The sequence below is a fragment of the Osmia bicornis genome, chromosome 16 (genome assembly GCF_907164935.1).
Source record: "Osmia bicornis bicornis chromosome 16, iOsmBic2.1, whole genome shotgun sequence".
Lineage (NCBI taxonomy): Eukaryota > Metazoa > Arthropoda > Insecta > Hymenoptera > Megachilidae > Osmia > Osmia bicornis.
In genome coordinates, this window is record NC_060231.1 from 4,539,747 (window position 1) to 4,565,968 (window position 26,222).

At 39.9% G+C, this 26,222-nt stretch overlaps 1 protein-coding gene across 9 annotated transcripts in view; it reads left to right on the forward strand.

The window, feature by feature from the left end:
* Positions 1–26,222, forward strand: part of LOC114871525 (ecdysone receptor) — a 121,888-nt gene that overhangs the window by 84,859 nt on the left and 10,807 nt on the right. Inside the window, exon 1 of one of the 9 annotated variants that reach the window (XM_029177535.2) lies at positions 18,616–20,459. The exons of 7 other annotated variants lie outside the window; for them this stretch is intronic. In XM_029177535.2, the coding sequence (XP_029033368.1) occupies positions 20,144–20,459 (316 nt within the window). In that variant the 5' untranslated portion in view covers positions 18,616–20,143. Of the gene's footprint in view, positions 1–18,615; positions 20,460–26,222 lie in introns of those variants that run through there. One more of the 9 variants, XM_029177536.2, reaches the window with a different exon arrangement.

Sequence of the window (26,222 nt, forward strand, 5' to 3'; positions counted from 1 at the left end):
TTATTTTTGTAGTTTCCCTAGACACAATAGTGTCACCACTAACCATACCGGATTTTAATTTTGTCTACAAAGTTTGAATAAACACTTTCTGCTTAACCACTCAGGTGGGATATGGAGTATTTTGTGTAGTTTTAACCCCAGACACTGTAGTGTCGCCACTGACCATACCGGATTTTAATTTTATATGCAGTTAGGCACCTAACTGATGGGCTACTGGCACCGTATAATTTTATTTAACTGACTTCGAAAAGAGAGAAGGTTACTCAATTTCTGCTTAACCACTCAGGTGGGATATGGAGTATTTTGTGTAGTTTTAACCCCAGACACTGTAGTGTCGCCACTGACCATACCGGATTTTAATTTTATATGCAATTAGGCACTTAACCGATGGACTACTGACACCGTATAATTTTATTTAACTGACTTCGAAAAGGGAGAAGGTTACTCAATTTTTGCTTAACCACTCAGGTGGGATATGGAGTATTTTGTGTAGTTTTAACCCTAGACACTGTAGTGTCGCCACTGACCATACCGGATTTTAATTTTATATGCAGTTAGGCACCTAACTGATGGGCTACTGACACCGTATAATTTTATTTAACTGACTTCGAAAAGGGAGAAGGTTACTCAATTTAATCAATATATTTATTTTTTTTATTATTTAGGAGTGTAATACATTTTCCTCTCAACCACTCAGAGGGATAAGATTATTTTTGTAGTTTCCCTAGACACGATAGTGTCACCACTAACCATACCGGATTTTAATTTTGTCTACAAAGTTTGAATAAACACTTTCTGCTTAACCACTCAGGTGGGATATGGAGTATTTTGTGTAGTTTTAACCCCAGACACTGTAGTGTCGCCACTGACCATACCGGATTTTAATTTTATATGCAATTAGGCACTTAACCGTTGGACTACTGACACCGTATAATTTTATTTAACTGACTTCGAAAAGGGAGAAGATTACTCAATTTGATCAACATGTTTATTTTTTTATTATTTAGGAGTGTAATACATTTTCTTCTCAACCACTCAGGAGGGATAAGATTATTTTTGCAGTTTCCCTAGACACAATAGTGTCACCACTAACCATACCGGATTTAAATTTTGTCTACAAAGTTTGAATAAACACTTTCTGCTTAACCACTCAGGTGGGATATGGAGTATTTTGTGTAGTTTTAACCCCAGACACTGTAGTGTCGCCACTGACCATACCGGATTTTAATTTTATATGCAATTAGGCACTTAACCGATGGACTACTGACACCGTATAATTTTATTTAACTGACTTCGAAAAGGGAGAAGATTACTCAATTTGATCAACATGTTTATTTTTTATTATTTAGGAGTGTAATACATTTTCCTCTCAACCACTCAGAGGGATAAGATTATTTTTGTAGTTTCCCTAGACACGATAGTGTCACCACTAACCATACCGGATTTTAATTTTGTCTACAAAGTTTGAATAAACACTTTCTGCTTAACCACTCAGGTGGGATATGGAGTATTTTGTGTAGTTTTAACCCCAGACACTGTAGTGTCGCCACTGACCATACCGGATTTTAATTTTATATGCAGTTATGCACCTAACTGATGGGCTACTGACACCGTATAATTTTATTTAACTGACTCCGAAAAGGGAGAAGGTTACTCAATTTGATCAACATGTTTATTTTTTTATTATTTAGGAGTGCAATACATTTTCTTCTCAACCACTCAGGTAAGCTATAGATCACTTTTTCTATCCATTAAGCATGGGTCTTAGGCATATAAATAATCGCCTACAACTTCTAAACTATTCAACTTCAAACGATTTCCTATCACATGGAAAAAACGGTATTTATAGATATTAAAAATTGACGAAGATGGGTATAAACAATCACCAATAACTTTTAAACTATTCAACTACAAACGAAAGGGAAATCACTACAAACGACTCTGAATCACATGGAAAAGACGGATTTCAATAATATTATACATTGACGTAGTTGGCTGATGGGTATAAACAATCACCTATAAATTTTAAACTATTCAACTACAAACGAAAAGTAAATCACTACAAACAAGTACAAACGAGTCCCTATCACATGGAAAAGACGGATTTTAAAAATATTGAAAATTGAGAAAGTTACCTCTTGGGCGGATAAACAATCGGCTGTAACTTTTAAACTATTCAACTACAAACGAAAGGGAAATCACTACAAACGACTCTGAATCACATGGAAAAGTCCGATTTCAAAAATCTTGAAAATTGACGAAGTTACCTCTTACGCGGATAAACAATTGCTCATAACTTTTAAACTATTCAACTACAAACGAAACTTTTTTTACTACAATCAACTACAAACGATTCTCTATCACATGGAAAAAACCGATTTGAAATATCTCAATGTCGGGTGCGGGTCAATTTTTCAATTTTGTTTATTTATTAATTGATCCAACTACAAACGAAAATATTTTTACTACAATCAACTACAAGCGATATACTACCATTTTCCGAAAAAAGAAGTTAATTTTTGAAAAGTCAGGTGCCAGGTTCACATAGCCTAATAATTAAGGTAGTCACAAAGGCAATACAAAGATAACACATTTATTGAAGAACTTTATAACATACACTTCAAAATACTTTTTATATTATTTCATTTCTTTAAATGAAAATAAAACGGTACATCACTAAATTCTTGCAAACAATTTCCACGAATATGTTGAATTGAATTATGTAGATTTTATTTTATGTCAACCGCGTGCCTGCCAATGTCATATGTTCTAAAATGCAATAGTGTCGTTTTACGGTTAAAAATCAACTTTTGTTCGTCCGGTTTCTGGCTGTACATTTGCTCAGAACGTAACAGCTGTTGTTTCTCTTTATTTCTTGGTCTCTGTCGCTCGTTGGCAAATAAGTAGATATCCTTGAAGTGGAACATTGTCCCCAGTAATTTCTTGTTCTTTCCGCGATATTCGAACACGTTTTCTGACATTGACCGTTGGCCGGTAGCGTTGGTTTAAAGAATACGCGAAGTGGACAATAGACGATCCGTTTTTGAAAATCGTTTCGTAACTACTTACGTAATCGTACTAGTCTAGACAAATTAGAACAGTTTAGTTTAATATAAATATTTTTCGCAATTGAACTATATTCAAAGAACTCCGGTGATATCATAGCTGAAACTTTAGATTCGTACCTCCATTTTCCCCTGTTGTTCTCCCATAAACGAGACACCCTCGCGTGAATTATTTTTATTTATACACCGATGCAGAAACAAGCGTGCAACGTTTTGCCATTGTGCGCGTGCAACGCGTGAGAAAACTGCCGCGAAGAGGCAGGCAGGTCGGATTCAGCGAATTCCAAAGATTCGCACGATAAGTGTCGTAGGCCCCTTGATACCGTAGCACCACTGAATCGGTTCAGCCATTTTCTTGGCAGACCTCTGAGCGCCGCATTCCGACATGGCCGTGTGAAAATCCGCGATTTCTCGTCTGCCAGCTATTACGCGGTGCGCGGGGGAAAAAGGAGATCGAATCGCCCGAAAGCGGTAAAGCTACGAGGGTAATCCTACTGAAAATGCTGATATAAAACTCGACTAGATTCCCCATGAAGGAGAATGGAAATTCCTGCATAGTTTCAAAGATATCCAGTCGTTGACTGTGAACACCCCTTGTAGTTATTTGAAAACTTGAAGAGGGTAATTGCGTTTTTAACTTCGACAAATTTAATTTCTTTTTGAAAAATCATAATGACCAATATTTAATGTTTATTAGAGATGCAGTTTAAAACAATAATTTGCCCATGAAAGTGTCGGTTGTAGGCAAAGGACCAGAAACCAATATTTTTCACCGAGTGACGTTACAGAAACGCCAGGTTTTCCTCACATTGCAACAGTTACAAGCGTAGGCGTTTATCTGTGTGAGTGTGTGTAATATCAGAGTGAGGAATGTAGGTGAGCCTGCGAGTGCAGCGAGCACGTTACGCGAGCTACGTAACACAGCCGCGAGTGTGGGAAAGTGAGGAAGCTGGCCTCGAACTCAGACCTCAACCTTCTCTTCTAGTTGCAACCTCGTTCCTCCTTTTTCCGCCGATCTATCTGGCCTGCCGGGCCCTCTCCTTTCGAGTTACCAAGCAGAACTGTCTGCCCTCTCTCGCAGTTACGTGGCACGTACGGTGTCGGTGCAGTTACCGCACACACACATACGTACACACTCGTCTGGTGTAAAGTGCAATGATTTCCTCTGATTGATGGTTTAAGGTTGAGTCGAGGTTTTGTGTAGGGATACTGAAGTTATGGGTGGATTTTGAATGCGTTGCAACTGTGGGACATGCTGAAAAGTTAATCATTTTTATTCTCTGTAAAAATAAAGCGGTTTGTTCAAGTTTTTCACGAGTCCAGTTTCAAAATTGAATTTTCCAGTTGGTCCACAACTATGCATTATTACTATAAATTCATCAAAATAAATGAATTTTATTTTCTTTGAGGGCAGTTGCTCTAAAAAGAAGGGTAATAAATCTTTGCAAGTAGAAAAAACATTTCTTCCTGAAAAACATGGTTTGTACGCCACACCCATTGTCCAGGTCACACATGAAAATTTGTCCTGTGAAAATACGTCATACAGGGTTTTGGGTCAGGGTCGTAAATCTCAAATTGGTCGCACAGCTTCCATTATGTAGAACCAAAATTAGGTTACTGGTGTCTCTCTTCGTGAAATTTATTATTACCAAACGTATAAGTTGGAAAAAATTGTTCAATAAAAACTTTCGACTTGTCAGGAAAGATAAATAATCGTAAAACTTCCGTAATATTAATACGGTAACTTCAGTTTGAAAAAATATGAAAAATGTTGTTCATTTTTCCTGCTAAAGTTTGGTAACTTTAATATCTTTAGTTTGTTTATGAAACCACATTGATCAGTTTTTAAAAAAAGGTTTTCAAGTCTCAGTTCTTGAATTAGATAAATCCTTATGCATTTTCTTCTATTTAGGGGGTAGGTTTGAAATATTAATTTTTGAAGCGATTTTTATTATTTCAAAGTAGGTACATTTTCAATCAAGTGTCGTTCAAGTAGTATTCGTTCGTTCCTAAGTCCTTGTCAGTAGTTCGTTCATCCGGACGATGTCGAAGCGTCGCCACATTCCCGGGGAACTGGGATAACTGGGTCATAGCCAGATATCGACATATTTCAGCTTCCCGCCACGCCTCAACCCTCCACCTGGTTCACTCTACCCTCGAGAATTCGGTTTCAAGGTATACTTTCTTCTATGCTGAATGATGCAGAATTTGATATCCTCGTTTCGGAAGCAATCCGTTTTCGAATTCCGATAAAGGCTTCTCGGAACGACAATGGGAGCCTTTGTGGGAATCGAAACAATCGAAAAGGATAAAAATTAGATTCCAGTTGATCGTTCGAATCCATCAGCAATTTTGAATACAATTCGAGACTTTAGCTTCTGAAGTTAACAAACTCGGAATCTATTTTGTTTTTATTTATTCCTACGTATATAGCAAGTGAGAAAATATAGGAAATACAGAAATGGGCATCCAAGTACCTAGTTAGTAACACAGGAGTTAAATAAAACCTGCCATAAATACAAGTTAACCATTTCACCATGAAAACGTAAAGGCCAGTGATATCAATCAAGCCATTATCCTAACCGGTCACTTGTAAAGGCCAAGCATGACGCGTGTCGTGGACCCCATAGACACAAGTCCCTTAAAGGTTGCACATTTTACACCACGTAAATTGACGTAGGCCATGTCAGTTAATGGGGAAAAGGGACGTAAATTACGTCAGAAAATGCATCCTTGTGATAAAAACATTTACTGTAATTTCAAATGTCAAACAAGCCGTGACGAACTTTATACCACCTTGAGTGGTAATGTAGTTTAACCCTTTAAATATGGACAGTTCGACGACCTCGCATTGAGTCAGTATAGACTCATTTGTATTTTAGTTTTATTATAATAATATTAAGGTTGTAATAACAATACAATTGGAAAATAATTGTAAACTTGAAAGCAAATATAAACCTGAAGACATAACCTCAAAGCTATCTGGAAAGGATAGTTCCAATTTGTTGGAGATTAAAAATATGTAAATTAAAATATTGGAAAGTTACATAAAAATATAGATTGGACGAGACATCAAAGCGTTGAAAATTAGAATTGGAAAGTTCCAGGGTCTCACGAGGTTATGGTTAAGTGGCGTTAGATAGCGCTGCAGGCTCCACCAAGCGCGTCGTCCTTTCGCTGTCGTCACGGCCTGGTATTAACGTGTTGCTTTCGTCACTGGTGCCCTATTTTCCCCATTTCCCCCGGTGGAAACTGCGAACTGTTGTAAAGTATGCAACCTTGACCTGATCTGTGCGATCTCCTGCACGCGTCATGGCTGGCCTTTACGCGTGACGTATTAGGTCAGTGATGCTTCTAATGATCCAGCTTTTACCTTTTCTTTGCCCCTTTCATCGTTTCTTGCCCCGATTTCTCGTACTTTCAGCTGGAAACCATTAATCCGTGTAAACTCTTGCTTACCGTGAACTGGATAAAATTAATCCAATAAATTATTTTTACCCGTGTCACTGCTAGGTGTATGATTATAGTTCAACGATAATGTCCTCTTCCTTTGAGGTTTGTTTTCTTTATTTAATTTACAATTTTTTTAAAAGTCATCCATACATTTTAAGAATGAAAATAAAAAGATTTGCATTCCGATTTTTATTGCTAATGTTAAAGAATGCAATCCAAGGATGTGGTATCAACCTACTTTACGCAAATTGAAATTTTAAATAAGACTGTCAGGTCTTTGGGACGTAACTTCCGCTTTTCCCGGATTCAAACTGGTAATCGTAGGGCCAATGACCATGACCCGACCTGACCTGATCACTCGTGACCGCCATTCTGGCCATCTTGCGTTCATGGCGCAGGTCAGTGTTGCTCTTTCACGGTTGACTGCTTCCTTTTCTTCGCTTCCGGTCGTCCTCGTATTCACTTCCGCAAATTTTTTCTTTTTTAATTAATCAGTAAATAAAAGCTCATTTTACCCACAGTGTCACTTTTTTATTATGATAGTGAAAGTATAATCAGCATAAAATTAAAAGTTGTTTATAGAATATTATATTTATAAATAGAGGATAATACTTAATGACGATAAAATCAATGAAATTATCTTGTCCAATTAGAAACCAAATCTGTCGAACTTACAGTGATAAACTTCCACGATGGAAATCTAATAAAACGAGCTCCATAAGGAAACAATTATTCAAAACATCAAAATTGCCACTGAGAACGGTTGTTAGAAAGCGAATGCGGTTTTTTCCTCTTCGAAAAGAAACAGAAAAATGTTTCCAGGAAGCGACAGCTAGCATTATTACTACTCCTTTATTACCATGCTCGTGTAAACAATCTTTAATATTCCCTTGCACGATAGATATCGTAATTCTATTTGAAATTGTGAGAACCCTTGTTGTTGTCACGATAACAACAATGTCCCGTAGAGATTAGAGATAATTATTCTTCAAGTGTTTGGTATAATAATTATGAAGGAACAGCGGGTTAAAAATACACTGTGGGTAGAGCTGTTAAGAAGTACGATAAAAATGGCAGCTGAAAAGAGCATAACAAAATTAAAATACAGTGACATCGTTGGATGCACGATGATGGTAGGTGTTATGGAGGTGGAGCCGAAATACAAAATTTTTAATTTGGGAATTCGTGCATTCAAAAAATACAAAATATCATATGTAATAGATTTTCGATGATGTCGGGTCTAAAATTATCCTAAGCCTAATCGAACTTTTGGATGTTTTGATGTGAATGACCGAACCGACGAGATGAAAACTTTGCGTACATTTCCGAGTGGACTTTACTCTAATACTTTCATAGTTTGAAATCAATTACCCTAGCTATTAGGAAATGCCTCCTTTTGTAACGACGATTATATTTTTGGAGGCCTACGTAACTGTACCGTTGCATAGGCTGAATTGTGCAACGAGATGGGATAAATTCGTCATCTCATGTGTTTGTGGTACCGTCGTCATCTTTATCGCCCACATTCGACCTTCGAGGCAACGGTGCAGAATTTATTCTCCCGTTGTGCATCCAATGGCGTCGACAGAACGCGCTTTGTAATTATTACTTGTAATCTCGTTGAAAATTACTGGATAATCCCAATATTATTATTATACCCTTCAGTGAAGATTATAATATAATTTAAATTACTATTCTGTATATTAACATATACATAGTTAAATCTTTGAAATTTAACGAGTTTCATTCATTGAACAATTTTTCCTTTAGATTTCTTATTTAACAAAAAAAATATTTATTTTTTTGGTATTAAAAAAAAGTAAAGTTAAATTTAAACGTTGATCATGCATGAACAATAGTCAGTCTCATGATCTTTTTTTATCTTACGACATAAATTTGATTCTTTATTTAGTCTCTTCTTGATTCAACCTTTAAGCCTACACAACTTTTCTTATTATACTTAACAAAAAATTTCATCCTGTCCTTTGATCTTGAAAGACGCGTAGAAGCAAAATTATGCGCAGCATCTGGTCCGATTAGCGTCTCGCTGCAGCCTTATGTACCGGGTTTCCAAAAAATCTTAAAATAGGAAACAACTTCTCCTTTTAATACTGTATTATTCTAACAATGTTATACCTTATTGCAAAAGAAATTTTATCCAGAAAATTGTTTTATTCACGTTCATATATTACATTAATCAATTAGAAAAGTGGCTGATAGAATTCATTTACGATTATTTACTGGACACCCTGTACGCAAGGCTTAACGAGGAACGTCATCGCGTCGATTGGTGATCAGGGTCGTGTATTAGCATGCTCGGGTGTGCCTTCCGCGCCCACGCTGCCGGCCTTGGGCGTTCTCCGTGAGAAACACAGAGGGATGAGGAGGAGCGACGAGATGTCAAGGAAGGAATGCTAAACGCGGAATGCAGGTCGCGCCACGCGAATCCTTCTAGCTGAGACCACGTGGTGTGTTGGATAATTGCTGGTTCGATCGCGAAAAGCCCCGGGAAATGTCCCTGTCGTTGCTTCTTTGCAACTGTATGGACCTTCGCGTGCGGTCAGATCAAATGTCATGGGTCGAACATCTGTTGCGAACCATTACCTTTTATCCAACGCAGCTCAAATTCTTTTACCTGGGCCCTATTGGTCTGCACCATCATTCGTAAACGTAGACCTGTCTCAATTGAGCAACAGCAGTATGGTAGCTAATTTGGCAACCTCAGTAAAAGTACTGCAGCCTAATAAATCAACATCCTAGTAGCCTAATAACCTCGGAAGTCTCGCCAGAGTACGGTTTCCAAACGGCATACCTCCAGATCGATTCAGAATGGGCGACTCTATTCATCCAGAAGTCAACGGCAGTGAATAGAGGATCACGTGTCCCAGGTCGATGGCGCGCATTCGTGCCACCTACAAAAAACCTCTGCCTGATGCAGGTGAAACCTAGGTCTCGAAAGGGAAAAACCGAGACGAACCTGAAGAAAGGAGGATCACTGAGCTAACGGTACGAGTCGTGCGAGAGGAAAGTCCTTTCAACTTCGACCAGTTTTCTCGATAAATACCAAGAAAGTCTACAAATTTACCCAGTTTGTCCCTTGTTTACTTTCAACCCTTTGTGCTCACACATGTTGACACACATTACTAGCTGAGCAAATGGCTCTTCTTCCGGCATGATTGTATGGAAACATTTTGTTATTAATTTGATATTTCTTTATATATTGAAAAGGGGATTACTAAAAGAATTATATAAGGTTTCATAAATGTGAAAGGATTTTAAGTTTGAACGAATTTCTAAAGAGCGATTCAGATTTTTCGTGGAATCGTTCGCATTTTTGATCCTAAAAGGATGCAAGTAATCTAATCTTCCGTGGAATGTCACGGTGACCCGTCTTTCCACAGGTATACGGCTTTAGGCCATTCCAACTCGCTGCGAACACGAATTCTACGAAAATAGAATGTCTAAGTATCGCGAGTTAACACTGTGCCTCCAAGGTTGCAAAACGAACAAAATGGAATATTTTCTCCTTGAAAAAATTTTCTATGTAGTTCAAAAACTTTTTTCATTACTTTATGATAGTATTCAATTTTATACTTCCCTTTGTAGTCGTATAACAAATTTAACTTTCTTAATTTTAATTATAAATATTTCAAAGTTATATCTTTCTTATCAAAAGATTCTAAAAATTTTAAAGAAATATATTGAAAATTTTTTAGCAAAAATTCTCGTGAAGGCGTTGTTCCTCGAATTAGACTTTCCCTTGTCTGAGAAGGGGGGAATGAGGGTTCTCTATTTCCTGGTCACGTCGAAAAAGAGGTTCTTTTCTGACCGAGCGGCAGACGCAAAAGAGGGATGACTGACAAAGCAGAAATCCGCGTGAGACGCTTCACGAGCGTGAGAGAAATTACCAATTAACCGTCCATGACGTCCAATTAAAAGCTGTATTTTTCTTTTAAATGAACCTGACTCATTTCTTATCTAGAAATTTAAGCATCGCTCAAATTAAATACTATGACGGAGTTAGATTTGACTTTGTTGAAGTTGAATTTATATTTCTCTTCAAGAGGGAAAAAATATTTTAACAAATAAGTAAAAATAAAAATTATAAAACTGTGCTACATGGAGTCAATTTTATCCAGGGAAATAGTTAGTTGAAAAATATCGTGTTTAAAATTTTCAATAATTTTTTTATTTAAAAATAATATGAAAAGGTTGTCGATCGATAATTTTTTTCTCAAAATGACCAGCTCGAATGTATTTTACCTGTTCGCGTGTAAAGGCAAGCTTTTGTTCTGAAAATGCGCGAGAGAAGAGGGCATTTTTGTCCAGGGGTCGTTGCAGCAATCAGAGCATTTTTGTTATGGTAATTCTGAGACGGGCTTGCAAGCCGACAGAAGGTCTTTCGACAAAAGACCGGCATTGCCGGGATTATTTGCATTTTTCGCGAATACCACGTGAAAGAAACTTCGTTCTTTCTTCTCGCGTTCCATGGATCCGTCCTTTTTGCAGACTCGGTCATCTGAAAGGATCATTTGTAGCCTCCTCAATAAGTCGTTTTGACTCGTTTTAGAATCCCTTATAACAGCTGATCAAACTTTCTTAAAATGTCCAATTTGCAATTTAAAACTTAACGGTTCAGTGGATTATTGTGATTGTTTTTACAGTTGTGTTAACGTACGCCTGAAGATGCTTGAGAAAGTGAACCAGTGTGAATTAAGCTTTAGTCATCTTAAAGAGTGAGAATGAATTTTTCATTTCATTTTTCTCTTCTTTCAGGTGAGTAACTTTTTGAATCATCTGCGTGGTTCCACCTATGGTGAGTTTTAAATGTATTCGTCGTGTTTGTGTCAAAAACCAGCGAAAGATTACGAGTCTAATTTTATCGTTTTGAATTTCAAAATGCATCACATTCAAAAAATTAAATTAATGGTAGGAAAAGAAGTGCTGAGCAGGATAGAGCGGGGATGATGTAGAAAGACGAAAATAGAAATAGAAACAAGCCCTGATGCGTGGCCGAGACCTCGTGGTGTTCAACGAAGCTTCACTTCATTCTGTAATCGTGTCCGGTTTCCTCTTGTGTTGCCGGCTGAACATCAGAGACACCGACAGACCGCTGTCTGCGTTTTAGAAGCGCAGATTATCGACAGAAATAATAACAATGATAAAACGAAACCATTTCACGCGATCTCGGCCCGCGTTCAATACAGAAATGGCGGCTACTTCGTTCCAATAGCTTCATTAAGTTCTGAACGTTATTTGAATGAGTTCATACAAATTTTATTCGTGCATTCGTTATTCAATTTGTATCCCTTCTTGGTTGTTCATTGTTTTTTTTTTTTTTTTGAAGTTTGTATAATTATTTTCCCACGGGGAGTATAATTAAGTTCGAAGTTTTATAATACGCGTTGAAGGAAGTCAATTTGCCGCTGATAAAAAACGGAAAATCGCTCGACACGCGTGCAAGAAGAGGAGCGGTCGGTTTCGCGACGAGGCGATTGTTCAAGGCCGTTCGGTGCATGTGCAACCGATCGACTCACGTTTTCTTTTGTCATCGCGTTCCCTCTTTCTCGAACCCGTCGCTCTTCCGCGGAATTACTCACTCGACCGGTATTTTTACCAGTCATTGCGACTCGTTGCCTGCTTCGCGTATACCGATCGAGAGACGATCTTCCGTAAAGTCAGAAGTGGATTATTTTAAACAAATTTAATATGATTTCTTCTAATGAAGATATTAGTTGATTGTACGTCTGAATGACATCGGTTTTTCAATTAAATGGAAAAATAATTAGGATAAATCTTAGCTTCTGCAATGATTACATTCTTGAGATATTACTTGCTAATTATCTACTTAATTAAAGTTTAGATTGGACTTCGAGAAGCCATTTGCCTCTGTGCAACTATTTTCACAAAGTATCATTGTTTATATCAAAACAGACTCGTTTTTGTTCGCGTCTTTCTCTTTGAAGAGTATTCTCAGTTAGTCATAGAATATAATCGGTGGTTTTCGCTAATGATAGACGGTCGTTCGCGTTCTCTCTCGCTTCTATTGAAATAACACTTGATTACAGTAGGATTAGAATGGCAAGTTTCAGTGTGGAAATACACAATACGTGTATAATTGCGGAGGCACGAGGCTGTGGTAGACTGAGCGGTCAGGGACTCCGTCACTCTTTTTCCTGGATTTCCTTCTCGCAGAACTTCGTATAAACTTTTATTTTTGCCCCATAGTGTATAAAGAAAGTATTGACATGTTACTGATATCATAATGTTGCCTTAAAATATCACTGTGCAATCGTTTATTCATGCTTTAGTCACCAATGGGATGAATAATAAATTTCTTAGAATTATTTTTCAAAAGAAATGAAATTATACAAGAACCCAGACAAGTGCAGAAAGAGATAAAAAACCTCCCATAACCCTCCAAAAAAAGTCTCAACATCTGTATCTATAGTAACATCTCGTCCCTAACATCAATCCCCACGCCTAATTACCCAAAACGGGACGAACAGAGATCTTAATACGAAACTCGTTCCCTAAACGTGTCGGTAGACGTCGCCAAAACAAGAGAACACGTGCGTTTCAAAAGAGAAGCCAGCAACGGGTAAAAGTGCCCTTGAAGGGTATAGGGAACTCCCGATCGGCCATGACAAAAGCGCGTGCCTATCCCTCTACCGACTAGAGCTACCTGAAGACGGGCCAAGGTCGGTATAGGCTAGACGAGACAGGAACGAGGGTCGCGGGGCATAAAGGGGATAGAAGGAAGCGGAACAGAGCAGCTGTCCCGTTTCCAGAATCGCGAGGGCGCGTGCGCGTCGTTTCTCGAATGGTTGGGGGTCATCCGTGCAATTCGTCCAAGGATCACCACAGGTAGAGAACCAGCGGGGTCGGCGTAAACGGAAATCCAGCCCTAACCTCGATTCAGAAGCCCGTGGCGAGGCACACCTGACCCGGATCAACCTAGAACCGAGCCGGGGATGACCGCGCGCGGCTTCTGTCCGCTTCGGGTTCAAGTTCAAGGCTTTGACGCTTGTGTACACGCGCTGTTAACCTGCGTTCTTCTTGCTGCCACCCTGACTGACACTCGATACGTTGATCTGACCACTGATTCGACAGGGACATTAGGGGTACTGCAAGGTACCCTCACGCGAGTGGGTGGCAAAGATTCTTTACCTCTTTACGTTTCTGTGTGTCATAAGTGACAAGGACGGAATGTACCATTAATCTTCGGGCGGCGGACCATGGAGAGTGCCCCAATTTTCATCTAATCTTGTATTTCATATCATTTTCATTTTCTAAATTTTACACTGTTCCTTTAACTTTAAATTAATATCCATATATGTATATGTTTTGTAAGTTTGGGTCTCGATTGACCCAGACTCCGTTGTTCAAAGGTTAAATATTATTTGTTCAACGTTATTCACCTCAGGCAACAGGAAACAAAGGTTTCCTAATAAAAAATCGTTGGTTCTTTATCGATAGAACGAGAACAAGTGAAAAACCTGCTATTGCAGGGAAAAAAGCGTAAGAATAAGTTAAAACGATCAAGATAACAGTGTCGAGAACGGCTGTGCCTCGAACGCAGCGGAAAATGTATGAATACAAATGTAGCGTACGATTAAATCGTACTTGAAGGCAATTAGCGGGGGCAAAGTTAAAAATGCCGTGTTCCCACGCTCTGCAAATCGAACGACCGGCATAAAGCAAGGTGAAAACACGGCTCGGAGACACGATGATGATTGTGCAATGGCGGAGAGGTGACCGAGTGTCAAGAGCACCAGAGCCGACTTTTTTTACTTTTGCCGCCGACACACGTATGAATATATACGATTGGAGGTCTCGTTAGCAACATTATCGGTGACTAACGATTATGTCCTTCAAGGTCCTCGTTCTGCTTCGATGATGCATCGTCTAGTCTCGATCGCTGTCTCTTTCTGGATGACATTTTAGATGCATATTCGATTACATCGTGTTACGAAAGATATCGTGTTTCTCTTTCTGGCGAAATTGAAACGAAATGGTTCTATTGTGATAATTCATTTTTTATTTTTCATAATCATTAGAATGATCTCAAAATTTCTTCTAACTTTTATCTAGTAACGTGTTATTTTAACTTCGAAGCATTTTTCTTCCCACTTGATTTTGAGGTTAGTTTTCATAACCTCAGAAGGCGATTGGGCATGAATGAAACATACCTACCATTCTTCTTGCCATGGATCACTCTATAAACCACAGAGTTTCATTCAAATTGGCGACTGAGGCTTCTCAGTGTTGCTTTGAAAGTGTCTGAATCAAATCAGATTGTATGCATTGAAAGGAGGAGAATTACAATTAGAACGCTTGGCACTCGTTTAAATCGATTCATATTCTTGAATCGAGCAAGAAACCTCGGTTGTCTGGCTTCGATTGTGGCCCACAAACGAGAACAGAGGTCGATGATACGTGCATCGCTGGTCAAAGATCTTTGGCCGTGTGGTAAGCAACGAGGAAACAGGCACCGCAACGCCTCTGCGACCTCGCCGGATCGTTTAGCGTCGTTCACGAGCCGAGCCTTAATCACGGTGACCTCGTGCCACTGTTTACGAGCCACGAGCCGTTAAAAGAGTTGATTTTACGTCATTGATTTTACCTTTCGTCGGGCATGGCTCGCCTATTCGAACGCTGATTCCGAGCGTACAGTAGTTACTTGTTTATTAATATCGTGCAACGTCACGATGCACGTGCTCGATACCTTGAATAAGTAACAGAGGAACTGAGATTCTAGGGACTTTTTATAGTGCGCGTATTTATTCGTACTTTTAGCTAATCTTTATATAACAGAAGCTTTTATAATTTTCTATGGAATCACATATTCTATCTACCATAGCATTACACATACGGTTCCCACGCAAAATTTATTACCCCAATGGAAACTTTGTAATAACGTGCCGGTAATTAAATAATTAATACCTCGTTCAACTATATTACATTCAACGTTAACAGTTTTAACTGTGAACTGCATGCGATCCGCGTTCGATTTGAAACGCAGTGAAATCGTTCAACGTTTCATAGTGGCCAGCAATCGACCTTGAATCGGTTGTTATTAAAGCCGCTATCGCGGCTCAACTTTTGATGCGTTCGACTTCTCTGAATGAATTCTTAGCATCTCGCATAATTCTTTTTATGGCCGCCGCCATTAGTCACGCATCGCGTATTACCTACAACAGGCGCTCGCTTCGTCCTCTTCCGTTCCTGTAGGTACAAATACCTGGATCGCCTTACGAATTTACATTCGACCAGCGAGGAATTTTGCGAGATAAACTATCGGTGATAGCTTAGTTCGAAGAATCTGATCTTCGTTCCTGAAGAAATTGTTTGGGAATAAAATGTTGATTAGAAAACCTATAAATATGGCTATTTTATGATAGAGAGATACTTCGGATGGAGTTGGTGACATATTGGGGAATGTAAGCCAGTTTGATGGGTATTTAAGAAAAAATTCTTTAGGATCTCTTTAGGATAATATCAGGTTTATTTGATATACTGTTACATTCCATTTTCTTATATTTTTTATTTAATTCTTAGACCTACATGTGCAACGAGTTTTGAAATTCTTATTTTCTGCAAACAACTATGAAATGATATTTTCCATTTTCTCGAAAATGAACTTGAAAATTCTTGGGAAAAACCTTTAAGCGGTCAACGTCCATTCGTCGGAGTTCCAGCTTCCTTGACGGAAAAGGATCTCCCTGTCGTTGAACCCACAAACCACCAGATACGTCCGACCTTTCGGGTGCTATTTTTAGAAAGAGAAATCCTGACCGACATAATAGCTTGAGCACAGCTGACCCAGGGTGTTTTCGGGAGCTGGTCGGTCGGTTTAGAACTTCCAGCCACTTTTCCAGGCTCGCCAGGATCAGCACCGAGGGTTGTCCCCGTTTCTCTGGCCATGACCCACCCAGATAGCCCTGGCTGGAAGCGACACCCACACACCCTCTTTCTTTCATCCTCGTGACACAACACAGTGACGTACATATCGGTTTCCCTTTGTTCGTTTCTTAACCCCCGCAATAACCAATCTTTTCTTCTTTCCTATAAACTATCAGGAATACAAAAATTATATTAATTTTAACATTTTTCAAATATTCATTTATTTTTTAATATAAGCATTTGATTAGTATTCACAAAAGAAAGGAGAAAAGATGGTATATTTAAAAAAAAAACCATTCTACTGAATAATTATAAAGGAGAAAATGTGCTAATCCTGATAGACTGTGTCAAAGGGTGAAGCATAACAACAGCAATTGGCTGATTTCCATTCAACCAGATTCCTCTGAATATCTGAATTAGTGGAAAACTCGTGGATCCATTGAAAGCAGGTCACGGGTCACGGATTGTGTATCACTGATCCGCGACATTCACCGTGTTCCTCCCGGTTACTTATATATGTATGCACTGCCTGCGAGCAGGTGTGTAAGTGTACGAGCGCATGCGTCCGTGTGTATTTATTCAGGGTGTAACAGGTGGATGACGTCATGGCCAGGGTAGCAACCCCCCACCAGTTGTCTAAGGGTACCCCTCCATGCTGACACCCATTCCTCTGCGTTGTGCAACTTGAGGGTACCTTTGGTCCTGATGCTCGTACAGGGCGTTCCATAAAGAATGGAATAGCTGATTTATGAAAATATTAGATCATTCCGTAAATATAATTCTGATAAATTATTAACTAATTATGAGTCTGCCACGTTGATATTCGAGAATCTTCGAAACGATTTTCCACGCTTACGAGTCACGTCTGCGGTGATGTGTTTGATTATAGTGTTTTTCCCGATTATCGGGACCGTGAATGAGTCGTAGGGCGAGAATGCATATTATATACGGTCACTTCTTTTTCTTTATCGAAGCACGGCCAAGTTTGCGATAAAAATGCGAACAACAAAAAGTCGCGTCAAAGGTCAAGACAGTGATTAAGAATCGACGATGATAATTCGACAAAAAATAAGGGAAATGCAGAAAACGCAGCACTCTAGAGTCCACAGATATAAATATTTTTTGTAACAAAGAGTCTTTTTCGTTTCACGAAATCAACACGTTATGTGATGTAAAAAAAGGCTGTTTATAAAAGTCAATGAACTTTTCGATGGATAATATATCATTCTTGGAAATTGATGTATTTTTGGAAACCAGAAGTGTTTTTCTTACGAATCTTTGTATATTTTCGCACTGAAAATACATTTTCTTATTTTTGCAAAATTTTTATTAAGCTTTCTTCGAAGATCGATGATTCCAAAGTCAATAAATAATTTTGCCACATGAATGATTGCAACCATTCATAAAAATATTTATTCTTTTCTTTGTCTTGCTCGTATGTTGATCAAAATCCCTTTAAGGCATGATGCTGTAAAAATCAGAATGCAGGCTGTAGGAAAATCAATTTCCTTGGATCGCAAAGGTCACAATCTGCATCAAGAAACATCGTGGGCGTAGGCATTTCAGAAAACATTCAATTAAGATTTCTAATATTTCTGAAAGATTTATTCTAAATGTTGACAACAATTAATATTAAATTAATTACGTTATTGGCATAGGACATTAAGAACTCGTTGGGTCATTTAAAATAAAATTATTTGGTATATTACTACAAATATAAAAAATCAGATAATATATAATATTGCATTAAATTACGCAAGATAACATGTGAAACGCTTAAAATATAATACAACTATATTCTAAATAATTTCCATTATAGCCATCGGTATTATGTTAGTTACCATGTTAATAAAAATCTACACGAAAAATTATGCAGAAGGTGGTGAAAGAAGGATAAAGATTATGCACGCCATAAAAAACTCATAACAGAAACAAGACAACGTTAGGTCACATATAAAAAAACGTTATTCCAGCGTTTTCCAAAAAAAAAGCGGCAAATCGTGGGTGGAAAACCTCGAGGTTAAAACGTAAGCGCAGAAAGCAGTGCGATTGCGCAGTGCGCAGGTACGAGCACCCTAGGGTGCAGGGTACGCGCGACAGTGAAAGTAGCGAGAGAGCCTAGCGCTGATTGGTCGAGTGGCCGGCGGTCGAGGTAAATCGGAGCCTGGCGGGCACCCTCGTGCCTGCACGGCTAGCTCGTACGCGTTCAGTCAGTGACGGACCGTCGACGATATAACGTCTATTAGTTAGCGCGCATGCGCGTGAGTAACGCGCAGGAGGTATACTCGTCGATGCAAGGAAGAGAGAAGGGAAACATCGGTCGTAAAGCGCGCAGATCTGTTGGTGCACGTTCGTGTGTTGGTTCGTTGCTCGAAGCCGGCAGTTCAAAGGAATTCCCGACACGCGTGTGTGCGTGCCTAAGTTGATTCCGAGTGTGACGTAACCGTCGTGCGGTTTGTTTATGTATTGCGCTTGGCTCACGCATTCGTGGACGATGCACACGTGCGCGAGGAACGGTCTCGCACAGTAGCGGCGGCTCGTGGAGCCCGGAAGACGACGCAGTTTTGGCTTCCTTCTGTGAGGACTGATATTATTCGGCGCGAGTGTGTGCGTGCGCGCGTGGTGCCGAGAGAATACGAGAAAGTAGAAAGAGAAAAGTGCGCACGAGAAACTCGTCTGGGAGTAAAAGAGACGGAAAGAAAAAGGTGGAAGCAGGGAAAAACGAGGAGAGAAAGAGTGGCCGCGCGTATCGGCGCGACGGAAAAGTGGAGCGAACAAGAAAGAGACTCGCTCGAACGAACGTACACGCGTTCCGCTGGTGACCTCGATACGCGTACTTCTGGCTCTGTCCGTTCTTCGTCGATCGTGCGCAGCCTCAGACGGCAGAATTTCGCCAGTGAAAATCATGCATTTCTACCACGGCTACTCGGCTGGTTGACGTTCCCGAACAACGCGGCGTGCCTGAGAGAGAGATAGACCCGGCTGTTCGTTGGCTGTGTGTCCTCTCTTTCTCTCTCTCTCTCCCTCTCCCTCCCCTTCCCTGTCCTCCCTACCTACCGCACCCGCTGCGTTCCCTTTTGCGCGATCGTGACCCCGTTTCTTCGATGACCGACACTCCGCGGCTGCTTGGCCGCCATTAGAGGAGCCGAGAGCAGGGGAGAGAGAAAGAGAAACGAGAGCAACCGAGGCGAAACGAAGACGATCGTAGTCTCCCGTCGAGCTCCTCCTGGTCTTACTACGCGTCCACACACAAATCTATACGCTCTCACACACAGACGGAAATAGCGACACGATCGCTGAGGAGGGGCAGAAGGAAAAGCAACGCGGCCAAATGAGACGGATGATGCGTGAGACCTCGGGGACCATGGACTCTTGACAGTGAATCGATCCTCGCGCTGCCCTGACCTCGTATTCCTTGCCGCAATTTCGGTCGACGAACGAATTATCGAGGTCAACGACTAGCGTAGTAGTAGCAGCCTCTTTCTTGTAAACAGAGAGAGGTGGCCGCGACAAATTTCCGCCTCCCTCGCGGCCCTCCCGTGCAACCTGTGCTTGTGCCAGTGTGCGGTAACAGTATAATCGCCTCTAAAAGAGACAACGTGACGCGACAGTGGCCGCCGAGATACTTTCTTTTTTCACCGGAAGTGGTAAGGAAAATTGATACGGTGGAGTCGAAGGAACAGCAAACGGTGGTCCAGAAGGCGGAGCAGGCTAGCGAGATGCTGCAGACGGTTCCTCGTGTGCCCGTTGCCGGTGTACGGCGACGATGGGGCAACAGGCACACAGGAAGTCTGCAGGAATCGAGCCCGGAAGTGTCGAGCAGCGGTGTGCTATCACCACCGCTGAACTTTCAACCCTCCACACCGGAGAGTGCAGCTGTGAGAAATGAAGAGCTACAGCTGTGGGATCTGGATCTTCATCGGGGACTACAGTCGAATGGAGATCATTACCGGGCTACCATTACCGCCACCACTACTACCACAGTGCTGGCAACGGTCGCCGATCCGGCTTCCCCGTTCACCACCCCCGTTGAAGGTTTGTCACGTTCTCTTCGTGGCGTTGCGTAAGCGCTTCTACTTCCCTCGAAATATATTTATGAAAAAATATAGTAGGCTTCTGCCTTTGAATAGAAACAGACATTTAAAAATTTTAAATGGTTTCTTGGGGTCATTGATAAACGCAAATTAATTTACTTCGTGGCATTTATAAACTTGATGAATTTTACAAATTTTTTTTAAAATTAGAAACATGCGAAATGTGCTATTAAAGAAGAAGACAAACACAGGAGCCCAATAAATTTCTGTTCAAGAACTTAACCCCGTTCTCGATGTGTTCTTCCAGTTTGACGTTCGTATTTTTGGACGCGTTGATTTTTAGAGCGTCGACACACTTTCTTGCTTTTCTTCGAATTGTTTTTCTTTTATAAAACATCCCACCGTCCGTGTTAGGTGCATGTCGTAATCGTCCAGTGAAAATTTAGAATCGAAAGTTGGTCGATTCACTTTCACGGATTTTCCTCGAATCAATTTCTCTTTCACAATGAAAACTAAAATTTAAAATCTATTCCACACGATTTAACGAATTTGTTGATCTTAGGTTAGAGCGTTCCAGAAACGATAGAAAGTATATTTTCATTTATTCAATCGTCTATTCTAGAAAGATCGTTTCATGTTACGCAAACTGCTTACTATTTCTTCTATTGCACAAACAGTGACCCTCAAAAAGTACTATAATTCAGAGTGAGATGTAAATGCGTATTTTGCTTATTTTACAAACTCATTAAATTATTGAAATTCATATTTTCAGTACTTAATATTCTTCGCAATTATCTTTGCAATTAAAATCATTTTTAATAATTGAAAATACAAATTGGTCACAGAAAGAAAATCTAAAATTTCATCAAAAACCAAAACGGTGACTTTTAAAGGTGATCGACCGTTTTGTAGTTAAGAATTTCGTTGAAATCTAAACAGAATACTTTTTTCGAAATGTTCAGTGTTCTCTTTTTCGCGTGGAAATCAGGTCGAGGTCGATCAAACTGGATAGAGAGCGAGAATCGACGACCTCATAGGACCCCGTAGAAGCGTGTTCATCATCGATTGCGCCATGTTGCACCATACCTGGCGGAGGTTACGCAATTTCACCATTTACGAAGGATTTTCGACCCTCGGCCCTGCGTTTCTCTCGTTCTCTTCCTTTCGACGCTTTTATTGTTTGCTTGTCAGTGTTTGCTTTTAATCTGCTCGGATGTTTTATCGTCTTTTTTCCTGTTTCGTTGTTATCTGCAGTTTAGTTGGTTGCAACGGCGCCAGTTCCCTCGCGAGGCTCCTCTTGAAATTGCATTTTTTTTCTCTCCTTGCTTCGCAATGATTAATCGCGCGTTTTCTTTCACAGTTCCGTGGGAATTTGCGATAGGTATCTATCGCGGAAACCGTTTATGAATTTAGCTTGTTGCGAACCCGTTGATTTCTTTCTGCACCGGTTTACTGCTCATAAGAATCTAGGGAATTTTTTTTAACGAGATGAAGTTTTTAGAGTTTGAAATCAAAGTAGAGGTTTATTACAACGAAATTGTTTAAACACCTGTTGTTAGATTCTATTGTTATTTGTAATTTATGATTATTTAATGGGATTAAACTTGAACGATTCTCAGTTCACAGAGTGTTTTAAAATAAACGTTTTCTTCTTCGCGTGTACGTAAAATCAGACTCAACCGAGGCATGCAATTATAGCGTCTCAAGTTATTTCCCGCGATATTTAATTGTCAACCTCCGTGACCTGGTTATTTAATTACCGCAGGCCAGTGCATTCGAGGCACGATTGTATCATTCGTTGCACAAAAACTTGCCATTTCTGTATAACCAGCGATGAAAAAATATTTTATCTCTTCGTTCAACGTTTCACTTTTTACACTGGCATCCAGGGAATTTCAGAAAGCTCACCACAAATCTTGCTCTAAACCTCTGCCATCATTCTCAGACGATAATTATTCATCAATGAAATCTTGAAGTCGTCAGTTAAACGCTCGATATCGAAGGTACAGAGTTCGATATGTAATTTGTTTTTTTCTTCTCTTATTTTGTCGTTACGAACAGTTCAGTCGCGTTCGTTTTCTTAGCGTACGCTATTTTCATCGTACACTGTCGGGTTTATTGCATCGTGTGACGTCTGTTGGCTGCAAGTACATACATCGGCTTTAAATACCGCGATACGTCACGTATATTGTCGGTGCGATGCACGCGGTGAACCATTGTGTTTTCGTTTGTAGCCACGGTACCGATGACCCGGAAACTGGGTCACGGTCCTCTGGCTTTTTCCCCCCAGCGAATGATTCACGGTTTATTGAGAAGCTACACCTCATATCTTACCATATTTTCTCCATCCGTGTTAATGAGATTTCGCTAGAATTTCGTTATTCCAGTCACGGTTTCTACGGACTTTGTTCTTATATTAAACCTAGTTTGATTTAATGTCTAGTGATATCAATTTCTTGTAAAGAATTGGCTAATTCTTTCTCTTCTTTTCATGAAATTTAACATCTCAAGTTCTAGGGATTCCTAGATATTAAGATTTAGGGTTTCTGATTAGGGAGTTTTGGTTTCACATTTCTCTGAGAAGACGACCAGTTTACCACGTGCGTTGGCGGTCTACGCAGGAGATCTTATGGAATTTTTTTTAATTAGAATATAAGAGAAGCATACGACTGTGGAGTTTAGGTTAATAATTTTGCAAGATTATAATCCATAAATTTACAAAGTTATTAATTTTTAGATTATTTAAAATTGTGCGAATGTGAAGCCAATCGAATTCAATTTTCCTATAACAACACCCCAATTTCCATTTACAGTATCCCATCCCAACTGCCCACGGCTATACCTGCCCCCATCCTATGACTAAAATCAATAATAGCACAGTACCCCCCATAAATAACCAGCGAATTAGTAACAATTACTCGAAGACATCCGAAATGTCCAAAACTTTATGGATTGTGAAGGGTCGAAAATCACCCCCCTCTGTTCCCAAACTTAATCAATGATAGTCGACGTTCCACCCTAAGAATCCACCCTCCAACCCCCCTGGTTTGTGAATGCAATTGAATGCACGTGGGGTCCTCGTAATCGAGATGCCAATAGTTTCGACCCCCATAAGCGTGCGCCACGTGGTACTCATTCCTCTCGAAATGGGTCATCGAATTCCGAAGCGGACGAATAATGCTGTGGCCCTCGACGACGTGCTAGATACAAGAAGATTCGTAAATATTCCGTCGTTGAGGCACACACAATTTCGGCGATGGGAACCGTTAGACACCGTATCCGTGTACGACCAACCGGACACGTTCCAAAAAAGAAACTACTCGAAACTCGTTCTCGGTTCGCTCGTAAAATTCTGGTTGTCTCGAAGAAATCGTGTATAAGTAAACTATCCGGAGAATTTGTCGAGCTATTATTATTATATTATATAAAAAAAATTTTTCTTGGAGTTGAAAGCGTCTTGGGAATGTATTTAGGGAATTGAAGGAGGTAAAAAGTATTCAAGGACATTAAGAATTTTATTTTTTAAATTACCATTTAATAAATGAATTGAAAGTGGGAAATATCGAAGGAAAAAACAGAATCATAGGCCCACTTTCCTAATTCCTAAGCACTACCTACACGTAATTCTTTGCTAGCAATTACGAAATTTTCTGAGAACTGGCCGGAATGTGAAAGGACGAGACACGACCGCGAAATTTTTACACATTTCCACGCGGAATCAAGTCTCATTAATTTCCGGAACCTTGATCCTGTAATTCGCACCTCTGCGATTCACGTTCGGGGGGAATGAACTGCGACAATATTTGCACCATAAAATATATTTTTAAAGATGCATCATAAATCGACGAAGCGATGATTTCATTTAATATAACGTAGCATATGATGTTATACTATACTGTAGCGTTAGGTTAAGGAAATCTAGGTAGTTGGTTTCACACCAAGGAAGTGATTCGTTCTTATGGGTAACCAGGTCCGTTTTTCCACGTGTAATTTCCTCGAATCGTTTGGTGGGTAGTATGAGAAAAGGGCCACGAGAGAGAAAGAGGCAGGTAGAGGTCAGTGGGTCACTCTCACTCGAGAAAGAGGAGACTCAATCGCGTGGAAGGAACGTCTAGCTAACGATAAGCTGGTGTATCAGGTTGTGATCCTTATAAGGTGATCGAGTTTGTTCTAAGTCGAGGCTTCTGGGACTTCCACTGTCATGCCCACGTGTAGCTGTTATTCGATTTGACGATTTAATTTCTTGAATTTTTTCAGCTCAGTCTGGTTCTTCAAGGAAGACTCTACAATGTGTAGAAAGTAGTTTTATAACTTTCCAGAATTTAATTCTTCGTGGAAACGAGGACTTATAGCAGCATAAAAATTCATCGTGAGAATAGAATCTTTTTTCTAACCTGAAAATAATCGATACACATTTTTATCGTACATTAACCTTGTTAAACTTTTGTACAAAAAGATTCTTATTATAAGTAAACTTGGGTTGAATGCTTTCACTTTCCATAATTGATTTAATATCTTAAGTTGAGGGAAAGGTTGATCGCAACTTTTCCTGGATGCGGGAAAACTTAGGATCAAGCGTCGACCAACAAAACGACCGATCGGTCGGGAGAAGTGGGTCGTCGGTGGTCGTGATGCGTCGTGTGTGTTGGTACGCCGTGCATGGAATGGTAACGAGCCACGTATACGGGAAACGATATCAGAAACCCGTGGAATAGTGCCTCTCAACTTAACCTCGAGGTTCTAGGGACTTTAACCATCTAGGGATCCCTAGATATAGCCACGTGGGTAATCATCGTAATCAAATTATATCACTAAAATTTCTAAATCTTTACAATTATTATAGAAGAATTATACAATGTGCGTTGTAATTAAAGAATGATTTGATTAGAATCAAAATATCATTCTTTAAATCAACTGCAACAATGTGGTCATGAAAATAAATTGCAATTGGCTAGGGATCAAGTGAAGAATAATTAGAGTAGCGACGTCTAAAACACGCCGATCTATATTCAGACTTACTTGCTGCATCTTTCAAATACCTCGACTACGTCAATTGGTCTCTCGTATTGTTCCCTTTGACGAACAAACTGTTGGAAGACTAATGTTTTTCATTCGACGTGCATCTTAATACATATAATAGCGTATCGTGAAAGGTTGGGAAACGCTGATATACGTAGGACGGTATGCTGGTTTTCTCTGTGCCGGTGCGAAGGTGGTATTCCCTCTGGTAAAAGTACCGTATCCGGCACGTCCGCGTCTGCCGACTTTCGCGTAACAGTATGACCACAGACCTATCGACATCAGGTTGCAAATCAGAGAGCATCATAAAATTCGCAGGAAAGTGACTTAGCTTTATGGTCGTACTCGAGATACCTACAGCCCGATTGCAAACCTAGGAATACATTAAACATAAATTTGTAAATCCTCCTCCCCTAGTAACAAACATTAAAACGTATCTAAATTAACACTTTTAGGCGTATAATAGTAAAAATAATAAAATGGTGTTAAGTGTTTTTTCGTACGGAGGTAGGGACAAATCATTGCTCCCTGTAACAATGGTTCCATCGTGTTGATTTTCCAAGGATTCTTCGCTGTACGAGTCGTGCCAATTACGCTCGAGAATTTAAACGCTATTATGTCACTCGTCTTCCTCGAGTTTCTTGCTTCAGCTGTTCACTGGTTGGCGCTCGTTAGACCTGTAGGCACAGTGGCCACTCCGGTTCAAGGATAAATCCTATCCGGTATTGCTGGCCAATGTCACGCT